Source organism: Glycine max, chromosome 7, assembly GCF_000004515.6.
Source record: "Glycine max cultivar Williams 82 chromosome 7, Glycine_max_v4.0, whole genome shotgun sequence".
Classification (NCBI taxonomy): Eukaryota; Viridiplantae; Streptophyta; class Magnoliopsida; order Fabales; family Fabaceae; genus Glycine; species Glycine max.
In genome coordinates this window covers 11,382,575-11,396,319 of record NC_038243.2, presented here as the reverse complement: position 1 = coordinate 11,396,319, position 13,745 = coordinate 11,382,575, and the positions used below count along the sequence as shown (strand labels likewise).

Here is a 13,745-nt window from a genome sequence, read left to right as displayed (position 1 = left end):
TGGAATGTATTTTTTTTAAAACAAAAAAAAGTTAAAAAAATTTGAATATTCTAAGATGATTTTTCCAAAAATCGTCTTAGAATATTTTTTTAAAATTAAAAAAATAAAAAAATTTAAAATAATGAAAATATTATTATTAAAAAATATCAATAATTTATAATAAAAATATAGTAAACTTGTTTTCAATTTATATAGATATATTTATGTTAAGCTAATGCATTAGTAGTAAATAGTTAAGGTTTGCAGTTAAGTTGGAAAGTATTGTTACAAATTTTAATGCACAAGTCCGGGATAACAACTTGATAATTCATTAACATTTTATTTTCCAACATCAAATCTTAAAATATTTTAAACACAATAGCTTAAAGGATTATGGAAGTTGTAAGTGTAAAACTTGTGCACGCACGCACTTGTTTAAATCTTGAGACTAAATACTTCCCTTGATGTCTTTTAAATATTTTGATAGTACGTTACTAATATTTTAAGAATGGCCTGGAGGTTGAATATTCTGCACTTTTCCTTTTGATATGACATGCACTGGGCAAGACTCTGGCACGGATCTGACTATGCTTGTTGCCACATCTACATCTTTAAATTTCCTATAGTAAAGACACTACTAGAAAATAGACTTTTTACATCGGTTATCAACGCTTTTCTACATCGGTTATTACGCGTTATTATAACCTGGTGTCGTTGAAACACAATGACGATTGAGTGACCGATGTTGTATTCTGACATTTTACATCGATTATTAGGACAACTGATGTAAAAATCTGTCCATTTTAAGACGGGTCGATCTCCAAACCCGTCTTAGAATGCTAGATTTCTACATCGGTTGTCCTAATAACCGATGTAGAAAGTCATCATTCAACATCGGTCGTTCTAATGACTGATGTATAATGCTAGACATTCTACATTAGTTGTGTCCTGAACCGATATAGAATTATTAATTATTTTTAATTTGACAAGATTTCATATTTGCTATTTTGCTTTCCAAATTCCAAGCATTCAACCCCGATAACCTTTTGTCAATTTTATAACAAGAAAATAGCAAAACCAGAACTGTATAGCTTTCCATCTTAGATAATCAATATTTACCTTGAGCATGAAAGTTTGAATTATATCAATCAACAATTTGAAAGATTTCATGTTGCCTCAAAGCATTTGTATATCAAGATGTTCCTTTTATAGATGATTGATAATATTGCCTTAATTAAAATCATTTTCACTCCTAAAATTCTAAGAAAGATACATTTAATTTAAAGTGTATAATGCACATTAAAAGAGACAAACATCTTATCTTCAAAGTATAATTGTGAGTTTAATAGAGCAATAAATCTACTGATTAATTTAACACATTTTGGCTGCCTAGCTAGGGATCAAGGCATAGGCTTTTGGTGTGAGTGAGAATGTTTCTCTAAAGATTCAAAGTCAAAACTAATAATTAAATTAAAATCTTGTGTCAATTTATTCATACATTTGACTTGAAGGAGGATTTATGAACATATCTTAACTTCAAGTTGTAATATCTTCTTTATGCACTAAGAGAAAATTATTGTAATTTTTAGATTCTTAAAATAATAGTTTATTAGAATATAAAATCAAAAGCTACACAAAGTGTTGTTCTATATAAAATCAAAATAATAGTTTATTTATCTGTACAAAGTCACATTACTATTTTTTATTTATCTATAAAAAATGAAGGGAAGAAAAGTGATGTCAATCACTAGCGGTCAATACATTTTGGGTACGTAGAAGGTAATCAAGATATTCATTGTAATCCTAAATATTGAATACCCATTCCTAACTCTATATATACTTCACATGTCTTATTTTACACGTACTTTAATTTTAGGTGCTTTAATTTATCTTAAAAATATTTAATATAATATACTTATGAATAATCAAGAAAATATATTATATTTATTTTCAATAATATTTTAACCTTTTTTTAATAAAGTTAATTTTGTATTAAACACATAATATTTTCAGCTAGATGTTTTCAAGTTGAGATAATAATCCAACGTACTCAAGCTAACCAACAACACAAGTATTTTGGTCAGATGAATAAAAAGCATTTAGGTGCATAAGAAAGTTACCTCTACAATAGGATTGTGCTGAAGGAAGTCGTGAATGGGAAAAGAACACCATTGACAATGAACAATATAGAAGGAGAAACGAAACTCCAAAACACTAGTCCTTTAATTTAGAGAACTTACATGCAGGCACTGAAGAACAATCCCATCTTTTTTACACAAGTAAGGCGCATTCTACAAAAAAATTGAACACAAATTCAATTATAAGAACTAGCTAAAAATAATAGTAAGAAATATAACTGCAGCTGAATTGTTTCTCTCATGGTCCACTTCGTCGCTTCTGAAATTAGACAAGCGTATAAAAACAGGCCTTTGAAATTATGCCACAATTAAAACAAAATGCATTGAAGTACTTACATGCAGGGCTTTACTATATTCCAATATGTGAAGTCAGCTTCTTAAATCCTAATTCATTGTTGCATTTCCTTCAATAGGCCTCTGAAAAAAAAAGGAATACAGGAGCAACATTTAGCAATTATACACTATTTAAAAATTAAACACAAGTTCATGTAGGGAAAAATATTTTAAAAAAATAAGGAAAACGGGACCTTTGTAAAGCTGGTGCTGGCATATTCATAAAGCTTTCTCGTGCAGGAGAATATGACAAGGCCAACTTGTGCAGTGCAGAGGATTGCTAGCTCTTTGGCTTTCTTGATCATTTGGAGTGTCCTTGTTGTAGCTACTGTTATTTTCTTGTAGTCTTTCTCAGTAAAAGAACGAGTTAGAATTGCCTGTGAAGCAGAGAAAGTGATTAGTATTATTTGTTTGATTTTAATTTATTGCACAATTCGAAGAGTTTGAGAAATTAACAGTCGATTTTCATAGATATAAAAGATGTACAAGAAATTAAGAAAATATTTTTTTTTTATTTGAATAATTACAGAAAATGTCATTATTTTAATTTTTTTATTTAATTTTTTGTCTCCTGTTATTATTGAAAATAGAAATTGAAATCCAAAATTTCCAGTACATATGAATTTGAAAACAAGAAAAAAAATATGATAATTTTCCCAAATAAACAAACAAATATGTTATATTAAAAATTTATTTAATATGAAACATTTGAAAAAGGTTATTTGAGCTTGTAACAGTAACTTAATAATAATCTTCCTACATTTGAAAGAGGTTATTTGAGCTTGAAATTAGCCATTGCTATGGCATGAACCCCGTTTTTGGCAAGTAACATGATAATGCAAGTGAGTCCTTTAGCCAATATATACAAAATACTAAATGACTGAAAGATAAAGCATGCTTACCTCAATGCACAAAATAGCTGCTTCCCTAACAGCAGGATTTGGATCATTACGCAATTGCAAAACCTGACAATCAATCATGTTTTGGAAGGAGTTATTATTACATGCCAACAATATTTAAATGTACAAAAGATATGTACTGCTTATTTGTAAAAGTCAATACAGGGGGGAGGATAGCTTGTTGAAGTGGAAGCTCAGTAGCTGCAAATAGATTAATTGTAGTTGCGTGTAAACTCCTCTCTGACTCTCCAGCTTTTATGTGCCCAAGCAAAAGACCCTACTCTTTCAACAATTATTGTAGGAGAAGAAACCTGCATATAATAATGATAATAATAATAATCCAAAATGAATGCAAAACGCAAGGACTAAAAAAATATCATTTTCTGCAATTACAATCATAATGTTTTCATGAAAGGAAACTATTTCATACTCAAAGGATTTGCAGATTATGAAGTTTGGAAATGTCATTTGGCAAAAAACCCTTCAGACCTTGATTGTACCCTGGTGCTACCAATCTCTTAGCAAAATACAATGGCTTTGAATACCAACAGTACATCCACACAATCTCAAATCCAAAGAACATGCAATCCCTAAATAAAAATGGAAATAAAAATTACAATAGTAGTTCTATCTAATAGATTTGAGATATACAACAATCTTTCAGTGTTGTACTTGACGAGATTTGAAATTAGGAGTTACTGAAAAAGTAGATTTATAAGATGCTTACCGTGTGGGTGGAAATAGCTTTGATGGTCGCAACTTGGATTGGGCAAAATCAGAAGATAAGGCTTATGGTGGCCGAAATCAACCTCTGTGGCGACGGAGCAGAGAGACTGAGGGAGTGAGGTCTAGCAAAGGCCCCAGAGTAAGAGTGCAGAGGGACCTCGATTAGGAGCCAAGGAGAAGAGAAAAAGGAAGGGGAAGAGACTGCGGAGACCTTCGGTTCGCGTTAGGGTTGCGTTGTTCCTGACTGTGTTTTGTTTTTATTAATTCAGAGGGAAAAATAAAATAAATATAAAAATTTAAAATTTTATAACCTCCATCAAAGGCGGTTTTTAAAAACCACAGTAGTTAGATCCACTAACAAAGACGGTTTTTATAAAACCGCCTTAGTAATGTTGACATCGAAGGCGATTTTATAAAAACCGTCGTAGTTATATTTAAAAAGTTTGCTTAATTTACAAAAATGTCACCGTATCATTTACTACATCGGTTCCTTTATAACTGATGTAGATACGGTGACGTAAAAAAACTCTTTTGTAGTAGTGAGATTTAGAGGGAGAGAGAGAGAGAGAGTCTTTTCCTCCAAGCTTAAAAAAAATAATTTTTCAAAGCAAATAAAATAAGATAAAATTTTATACAATACTAGTCTATTTCTTGTTAACTTGGGCTATGGCAAAGGAAGAGACCATGTAGTTGTAAATGGTCGATAGCTTCAAGTTATATAATCTTGCCAAAACATGGAACTTGCATACAGAGCATACATAGTGTCTTGAGAGAAAAATTAATTAATTAATAAAAAATTGTGACTGCGATTACAACCTTGTTTAGGGATAGCCTCAAAATCATCTACATAAAAAAATAAAAAAATTGATTCATACATCCTAAAAAATGAAGCTAATTAATTGTTCATATATAAATTAAGTTCATTTATGCAAAAATTTAAATTATGACCACGATTACAACTTCCTTTGTAACTCTTAATACGGTAAAAAAAGTTACAAACAAATAGGGTCAATACAGTCACATTACACTTTCAAAGCAATCCTAAATATTCCAAAAAATGTGATTGGAATCACAATTGAAGTTGTAGTCAGTTTTTTAAAAACCATGCCTAAATATATGAATAATTATGGAAACAACTAATCAAAAACATAACTTATTACGTTCTATTCACGAGGTAAATACATTGTTACAAGTTTGAGGCAAACATAATAAGAGGATGTTAAGGAAAAGATTCAAGAAAATTAAGCACCTGAAGCTGCCCCTACTATCGTTTCCTTCAAAGTGGATGATACACTGCTACAACTCTCACAAGTGCTTATTTCATTATTTATGACTTTCTGTTGCTGTAGTTGATTCGCAAAGATGAGTTTGTTGGCTCCAAGTTAATTACAGACAGAGCAAGAATGAGGTTTGTATGTATGAGTAGATGTATAGGGTCGGGTTTTCACGAATATGCAATGGAAGAATAGCAGGTGCATTAAATGCAGGTTTTGTATGGGATGAAGACCATTCTTTAAGAGAACATGCATGTGTTTGGGAGATGAACCTTGAAAACAAAAATTAAGATATCAAGGGTCCACATTTGTCCCCTTACCCCTTTAGTGTGATCATTTCTAATCACTCATCAACCATCCCTATCACAAAGGGTCTTATAGTTCCTCTTGTTGTATCTTCAATTATAGCAAATTGTTCCTATGTCAAATATACTTGGACAACATAGAGGCAAATATTTTTCCTTGCCCAGAAAAAAAGATAAAGTTTAAATTATAGAGGATCCACATGTCTAAAATTATATTTTGGCATAATTTAAAATAGAAAAATAAATATTATTCTGATTGTAAGCAAAATGAGTTTTTAGAGTCTTAAGGAATTGCAACATAGGCACAATAAATTTAACATAAAAATTCATAATAAAAAATAAGCCTTTAGACATTTGGCCAGTACCTCCGGATACCAGCTCGACGTTCTTCTTTAGGGAGTGGAAATAGTACACTAGATATGTAACTATCATAAATGTAAACAATTATAGCAGTACAACAAATATGAGCAATAGAAATTATGAGGCACTTCATGTAAAGCAATAACCTTAGTAAATGGCACAAAAGCAGAAGGTTGAACTAACCTATATTTAGGTTTAAGATTTAGAAATCTGGCTCTAAGATTTAAATACATAGATACTTGAAATGATTGCTCCTTTGTGTTTAGTTGCTAGTGTAATTTGATACAAATATTCAGAGGTAGAATTTGATACAAAAGCAATAGGTTGTCTATTTTAGAACCCAAGGGTTAGAACACCCATTAGGTCAAGCTAAATTGACCTTAGCTTCCCCAAAACTTTGAATGGATGTTGAAATTAAGGAACAAAAATTCAATATGAAATCCATTATACAGATTGTAGAATAAAACAATTGGTGAGAATGTAAATAAAAACCTAGGGATGCCAAAGCTTGAACTTCCATCAAAGCTTTTGTCTTGCAATGTCAAAAGATTAGAGTTAGTGACTAGAACTATGAGAAAATACCCACAAGTTTAGAAGATGCTACGAGGTAATATCAATTCAAACAATCTATGGAAGTTACAATCTCCTTTTGAACATAATTCCCCAATTTCAAAAAGTTATCGTGGTAGTGTGAAAGCCCATCACCACCATTAAATGCAGGGAAGAGACATGCAATTATACCAGTATTTAGAAAATTCCAACAAGTGTGACGAAAAACCCAATAGTTATTGAAAAGGCCTAATGAAGGAACTGATTGAAATAATACCTGCACATTTCAATCTTTGGTTTCCAAAAGGATCTAAATCCTTGTCTGATCCATCTTTTAAATAGGGGTTCCTAAAGCAAGAAAGAGGCCTAACCTTGCAACGCAATCCAACTACAGAATGTGACACATAATTTTGAGACTTTACTTTCCCAGGTGCTATTGTTTTCTCAAGAGTCGTTTCTTCGGTACCAAAGTCCTTTCCAAGTTCCACAACTAGTGATGGTCACAACTCACAAGAGAAGGTAGGGCCGAGAGAGTGTACTGACATAGCATCTAAGACAAGTATACATATTGATTAAAGACAATGAAAAAGAAAAAAAGAAAAAGTATATTGCACAAATTGTTTTCATGCAGTATGAAACCAATGCATCACACTTGGCATGTAAATTATTCATGTTAAGACTATTAAATCTCAATGATCACACTAATTTACACTCATGAAGTAACACATCAAGTCAAGTTTAAACAACACAATCATTCTCATAATTATCAAAATAATAGATTCTTTGTAATCAATATAAACACCATCAAGGACATGAACCAATAGGCATAGATTGTTCCTGATTAATCAATGATCTTAAGTTCAACAACAATTTCTCAATCTCATCCCCACCTGACTTTATGGTCTGCCATTCATCCACTAACACAACAAAAGATGAAGAAGGCAAAGGCACCTGAAGCTGAATCCTTTGGCCCGAATCCTGAAACTCCTTCCCACGATAACCATCACTGGTTTCTTCTTCAATCTCCACAAGCTCTCCCCCTTTAGAATTCTCCTCTTGGCACCCACAAAGCCCAAAGGGAAGCTTCATAGCACCAGTTTTTGGTCTCTTCGTGGCAAACATCAAAGTACTTTCAACCCTGATCCTCACCAACTTATCATGCCCAGATTGAACCACAAGAAGCACAACCCCCAAGGTGAAACCCTTCTTCTCAAAGATCTGCATCCTCTTACAACAAATAGAGGAACTATCCAAAGCACCAAACATCGCACTGAAGAGTTGCAAGCAAACGTGAGCCTCAAAGCAGACCCCTGAACCTCATAATCACACTCCTCTTGAGTGAAAATCGTAGGCTGGTCACTCTCTGAAGCTTGCTCCATCAACTTTATGTGAAGAAACACATCCTTCATATCAAACTCCACCTGTGCATAATTGAATTGAATAAAAAATATGAGAAAAAGCCAAAAAAACAAAACACCCATGATTCCATAACTCATGTTTATTGACTTTTTAAGTTTTTTAATGCTAAAGCAGGAAGCTCAAAGTTTTTAGAAATAGTCAGTGATCGTGATTTTAGCCTTGACATTTTTAGGGTGTCTATTTGTGTATGCAATCTTACTAAGTCGACATCTCTTGCTTTTGGTAGTGCTGAGCTTCTTCGGCGATTTGGGACAAAGTGTATTTTCTTGTGAAACAAAACCCTAAAAACCTGTAATTTCTTTTCGAAAAAATTTGTAGCATAATGAATTTGAAATACGTTACCCTATCTCAATCAAAGCCATTGAAAACATTACGGCTATCTGGAGTTATGTAATCTGAAGTGCTACCAAGAGCATCAAAAAAGAAAGCTTGAGCGAAAAAGAACAGCGACGTCACAAATTTTGAAAAGGATAATAAAATTTGTAGTACCAAAAGAAATGATGGCTGAGAATACAGTCTCTGTCATTGGCGGCAGTGGCAACGTTGTCGGTGAGCGCCACGCAAGAGGAAGACACATTGGGAGCTTTTGCATCTTGAAGGTTCTGGAAGCAAGAAACCGCAGAAGAAGTAGTAGCAGTAGTAGAAGATGGCTGTTGGAGTGGAATGAGAGACACTTGACCTAACTAAAGCTGCAAGTGTCTAGTAGTGTTGGTAGAATATAAAACCTGGCCTTCATCTTTCTACTCTTCTTTCCAATCCTTTGGCTTTGACAATCATTCTAAGACAGTTTTCGCAAAACCATCGTAGAATGGTAGTTTCTAAGATGAGTTTTGCAAAACCGTTGTAGAACGGTAGTTTCTAAGATGATTTTTCTAAAATCGTCTTCATTGAACAATCTTATATTTACAAAATTGTCATTGTGTGACATTCTAAGACGGTTCTGGATAACCGTCTTAGATTGTGTGTCATAAAAAATAATTTTTTTAGTAGTGTGATGCAGAAAGAGTCAATGAAGATGAAAACTTTATACCATTGTATGAAACCTACCTTCATCATTATTTTGCTATAAAATATAATAAAGATATTACCATGTCAAGCTACATTGAGCAATCTCATGACTATCACAACAATATCAATTACACAATAAATGACGGTTCATGCCGAGATTTTTTGCTTCCACATTATTGGGGCTCAGGAAGAGAATAACAATGAACACCCTTAAATCTTCTAGATCCTTTTGCCGTAAAATTAGGTAACCCTACGGTAATTCCACATGATTCTAAAAGATAAGGTGGGTTGATTTGGATGAACACCAAGTGCCACTTAAGTTTTATATTCTTGATTAATTCAAATGATTGCGCAAGATTAAATGGCTCTTCAACAATTCATGATTGTCAGGTGAATAATTTATTCAAAGTACAATATTCTATAGATGGTAAGTAAACTTTTCAATCTCAATTAAATTTCAAACCATAGTAATAGCTAATTGCATTGTCATGAGGAAGTGAGTAACATATATTTCATTTCTTAATTTGTTATAGGTCGAATTTAACATTCCAAGAATTGGTCACAATGACTCCCCCATGTCAAAGAAAAAAATTCAATGGATAAAGGTGGTTATCTTATATATGGGACTACTCATATGCATGGTGGTGTTATTAATGCAACTCTATAAAGGTCAGATGATACTTGATATACAACATCATTCTTATATAATCTATAAGACTTGACGCAAATTGAGTTTTATTAAATTTTATGTGCTTTAGGATATTTTTAAATAGTAAAATTTCTTGATTAATTCTTCATCATTGTAAGATGTTAACTTTTGTAATGCGTCTTCTCTAAATTTATGTCTTTGAAATTTATGTCTTTGATTAACTTAGGATGGAGGGATTTTATGTATTTCAACACCAAAATATGGAATGGGAAAGGAAGTGGAAATGAAAGAGGTTACCTAGTTGAAATGTTGGATTATTATCCTAAATCAGGATTTATCAAGATCAAAGATGGTGGAACCCAGATATCAAAATAAGTTTCCTACTGAAGTTGAGACATTCTTACATTTTCCTTGCATAACAACTACCAAACAAATTTGTAGAGATTTAATGTGAAACTATTCATTTATTTTTTCCAAATAGCTTATTTAGCTTGTGGGGTTATTGGAGGTTCTTATAAATTATTGTTATTCTTCTAATCCGTATCTTGTTTAATGTAAAGTTCTTTTATTGCATACCACATTGATTTACTAGAAAAAAATTAAATTAAAGAAGACCATTTGCAATGTTTTTCTTTCATATGTGCTTTAAATTTCAAATTACAAAGAGTTCCTCTATTTTCTATTAGCATTTCTGTCAACATTTTTATTTACTTTATAAAGATTTTGAATTGTATTAGGTAAATGTTCTCAATAAATATATGGTGCACACTTATTAAATAACTCAATTTGTTTTTTTTTTTTGGAAATTTGTACTTTCTTTTATTTATGAATGAAAATAGATCAAGGTATATTGTTGGTGGTCTATTAAACTTCGGTTAGGTGAAACCTATTTATTGAATAAGTCAAGGCCTTTTAAAATTCTATTTAGTAAAAAAAAGAGTCATACTTTGAGATAATAACATTTTTTAAAAATTAAAAGTTAAAGTTAATACTTTACCTTAATAATAATAATAATCCTTCTCTACATATTCAATTATAATAAATTTTTAAGAAAAATATTTTTTAATTTAACATCTCTTAAAAAATACATGTCATTTTTTAATTTTAAATATATTTATTTTGAAAAAATGATTTTATTTTATTTTTATATTTTTAAGATTTCACCTGAATTTATTTTTTATATATATATTTTTTTTCATTTTTTTAAATTCATTGTCTTACCCATCAATCCATAGATAAAAACATACTAGTAAAATGAAAATAAAAGTAACTTATGCATATTAATAATATTCTTTAAATAGTAAAATATGTTTTGCTCCTTTAAAATACTTTTAAATTTGATTTTAGTCTTTAAAAAAGTGTAATATATTTCCAGTTCCTAAATTTATCAAAAAGTGAAAGTTTTAATCACCCATCAAGGATTAAAAAAAGATAGAATTTATATGTAGATTAGTTTTACTTTGATAATCCATATAATGAATATTTATAAAGATATATATATATATATATATATTACCAAAAGCTAAACTTTAATTTTGATAGAAACTCAAAACAAGATGAGAGAGATCACAAGTGAGAGAGGGTTGTGTATGACGATGGAGGCTGGAGAACGGTTGCACAAAGGACAACAGGCAACCAAAAAGACATCACTACATTTTTCTTTTCAAAATTTCCAGATGCTTTCAGCAAGATGGATCTTTGGAGGGTTTTTCAACTATGGGCATGGGTTTGTGAGGTTTTTATTGCTGAAAAGAAGAACTATTGGGGAGTGCTCTACGATTTTGTTCAATTTTTGGATGTGAAGAATGAATAGAAGCTGGAGGGAGATCCAGATAAGATCATGATAGGGAATATAAAAATGAATGACAATATTCCCAATTGCACCAGGACGACACAGAGGCATACTAGAGAGTTCAATATGGTGGCAATAAAGGGATGTAACAAGTGGGAGGATGTTATAGACCAGCAAGCACAAATACACCAGCAAATACAGGGGACAACACAACCAAGCACCAACACTGCCCAAAGGCCACTTCACAGAATCATCAAACCGCAATATCTCAGGGATTTTGTGTAAAAGAATTCTGTTAGGGAATTATGACGTGGCAAGCTAGGATTGGTTAGTTTATATATGGTTGTATGAACGTTAGGACCTCGATTCTGCATTATCCTAATTTTTCTATATATAAAGCCATTGAATGTAAGGAAAAGCAGAACAGAAATAATACAATTCCTTTCTCACCTTGTTTTCTGGAGGCCCTAGCCCTAGGCCTCGAAGCTAGACATTCCTTGTTTCGCTATTTCAGCTCATAACAGGGGCTCAATGAATAAAAATGAGATCAAGAAAATTATATGGTGTGCGATTGCCTGGAGTATTTGGGGCCATAGAAATAGTTGTGTTTTTAGAGGAACTTCTTTTGATGAATCAAACTTGCTAGATGACTCTATGTTTCTGGCTGAAAGAAAGATCAAGAGATTTTGCTTATTCATTCACACACTGGCAGGCAAAATATAGCTGCATGTATTGTTGATGACAACGTGGAACTGCTAAAGGTGTGATGATTTTGTAGGTTTCTCAAAGCCTTGATTGGTGCTAGCTTTTGGAATTCAGTGGCACATGGGATTGGTTTTGAAGCACGATATTAGGATGATTTGTTCGGGCTTCAATCTGGCATATGACAAGTGGTGTTGGTTTTTAATTGTCGATCTGTCTTGGTTGATGACTTTCCGAAGATATATGTTATATGGACAATATAAGTTAGGGATGATGGATTAGATCAATCATAATTCTATCTTAATGGATTGAATTAAAATAATCTATTAATTCATTTTGATCTATTAAAATTTATTTAATAGATCGGATTCAATCTGATCTATTTGATAAAATAATTCATCCGATTCATTCATTAATACTTTTTCATGGATGAATTTCCATCCAATCTATACAAAAAAATATATTTTAAAACTTAATTATTTTTAGTTTAAAAATAATATATTTTTAAAAATAATATATTTTTAAAAATTCATAATAATTTCTAAAATAATAATAGTCTCAACAAATGTCGGTCGAGGTTATTTTCGGCTGACCTCAATAAAGGTTAATTTTTGGTAGACATTAGTTAAGATTATTTTTTGGTGGACACTAACCGATAATATTTTTTAGCCGATATTGACCATTTTTTTGGGCCAATGTTAGTCAAAAATTATTTTTTGATTGAGGTTGACTAGGATTTTTTTGGTCAATCTTGGTCGGTGATTGTTTTTTGCCAACATTGGCTAGAGGTTTTTTTTGACCCATGTTAGCCAGGACTATTTTTTGGCAGAGCTTGATCTTTGGCCAGATTTTTACTGGCCACGTCGGTCAATGATGTTTTTTTGCCAACATTAACTATGACTATTTTTTGGTCAATGTCGGCTAGGTTTTTTTGCTGACTTTGGTTAGGGCTACTTTTTTGCTAGTGTTGACTAGGTTTTTTTGGTCAACATTGGTTGGGGCTAAAAAAGATGATGGAACTCACAAACCAAGAGGGGCAGGGGTGAATTGGTTTCTAAATCAAATCAAACTTAAAGAAATCAGAGTTTAAAAAAACTTCTTTTCTGAGGATCATATCACAAACTTTTGATACACCAATATTTAATCAATCACCCTTAACATAAAATCCTTTGTTAAAGTTCTTTCTCAAATTTTTTTTTAACCTTCAGTAAATTGATCAAGACTAGAATGAGAAAAGAAAGATAAGATCAAAATAAGACGTACAACAATTTTTATGCTGGTTCACTCTCTATCTCTAGAGAATCAAATCCAGTTATCTAATCCAACCTGAATTAGATTTTCACTATGCATATAGAATTCTTACCAGCAATCACAATCAATCTCAGTTCCTACCCCAGAAAAAGAGGCTAAGACATCCAACCCTAGGGTCCTTTGTGAATAAGAGCCTAAGAGAAACCTACCCTTAGCCCAAACTAGAAAAACTTATTCTAGCATGCCTTCAGAAATTCATGCATATGCTAACAATATGTAAAACACACGAAAAACTAAGTCAAGAAGAGACACAACCTGATCAATCACATGCAAGGACATTTGCTTGAGTGAATGAGTGTTT

General features: G+C 31.8%; 1 protein-coding gene across 5 annotated transcripts; it reads right to left on the bottom strand.

Moving 5' to 3' along the window:
- Positions 1 to 200: 200 nt before the first annotated feature.
- LOC100814400 (uncharacterized) lies at positions 201 to 12,335 on the bottom strand. 5 transcript variants are annotated; one of them, XR_003267671.2, is made up of 9 exons: positions 11,882 to 12,335; positions 7,454 to 7,984; positions 4,077 to 7,113; positions 3,780 to 3,939; positions 3,513 to 3,660; positions 3,353 to 3,415; positions 2,645 to 2,827; positions 2,454 to 2,534; positions 201 to 2,270 (listed from the first exon to the last, which is right to left on the bottom strand). XR_003267671.2 is itself a non-coding variant. In XM_006583478.4 (2 exons), exon 2 carries the CDS (start codon positions 7,827 to 7,829, stop codon positions 7,368 to 7,370), a length of 462 nt encoding a protein of 153 aa, XP_006583541.1. In that variant the 5' UTR covers positions 7,830 to 7,984; positions 11,882 to 12,335; the 3' UTR covers positions 7,123 to 7,367. The 5 variants fall into 5 exon arrangements, 1 of the variants encoding a protein (XP_006583541.1); XR_005892182.1 differs by lacking the exon at positions 3,780 to 3,939 and having other exon boundaries at positions 4,077 to 4,319; positions 5,325 to 7,113; XR_415138.3 differs by lacking the exon at positions 3,780 to 3,939.
- Positions 12,336 to 13,745: the final 1,410 nt, after the last annotated feature.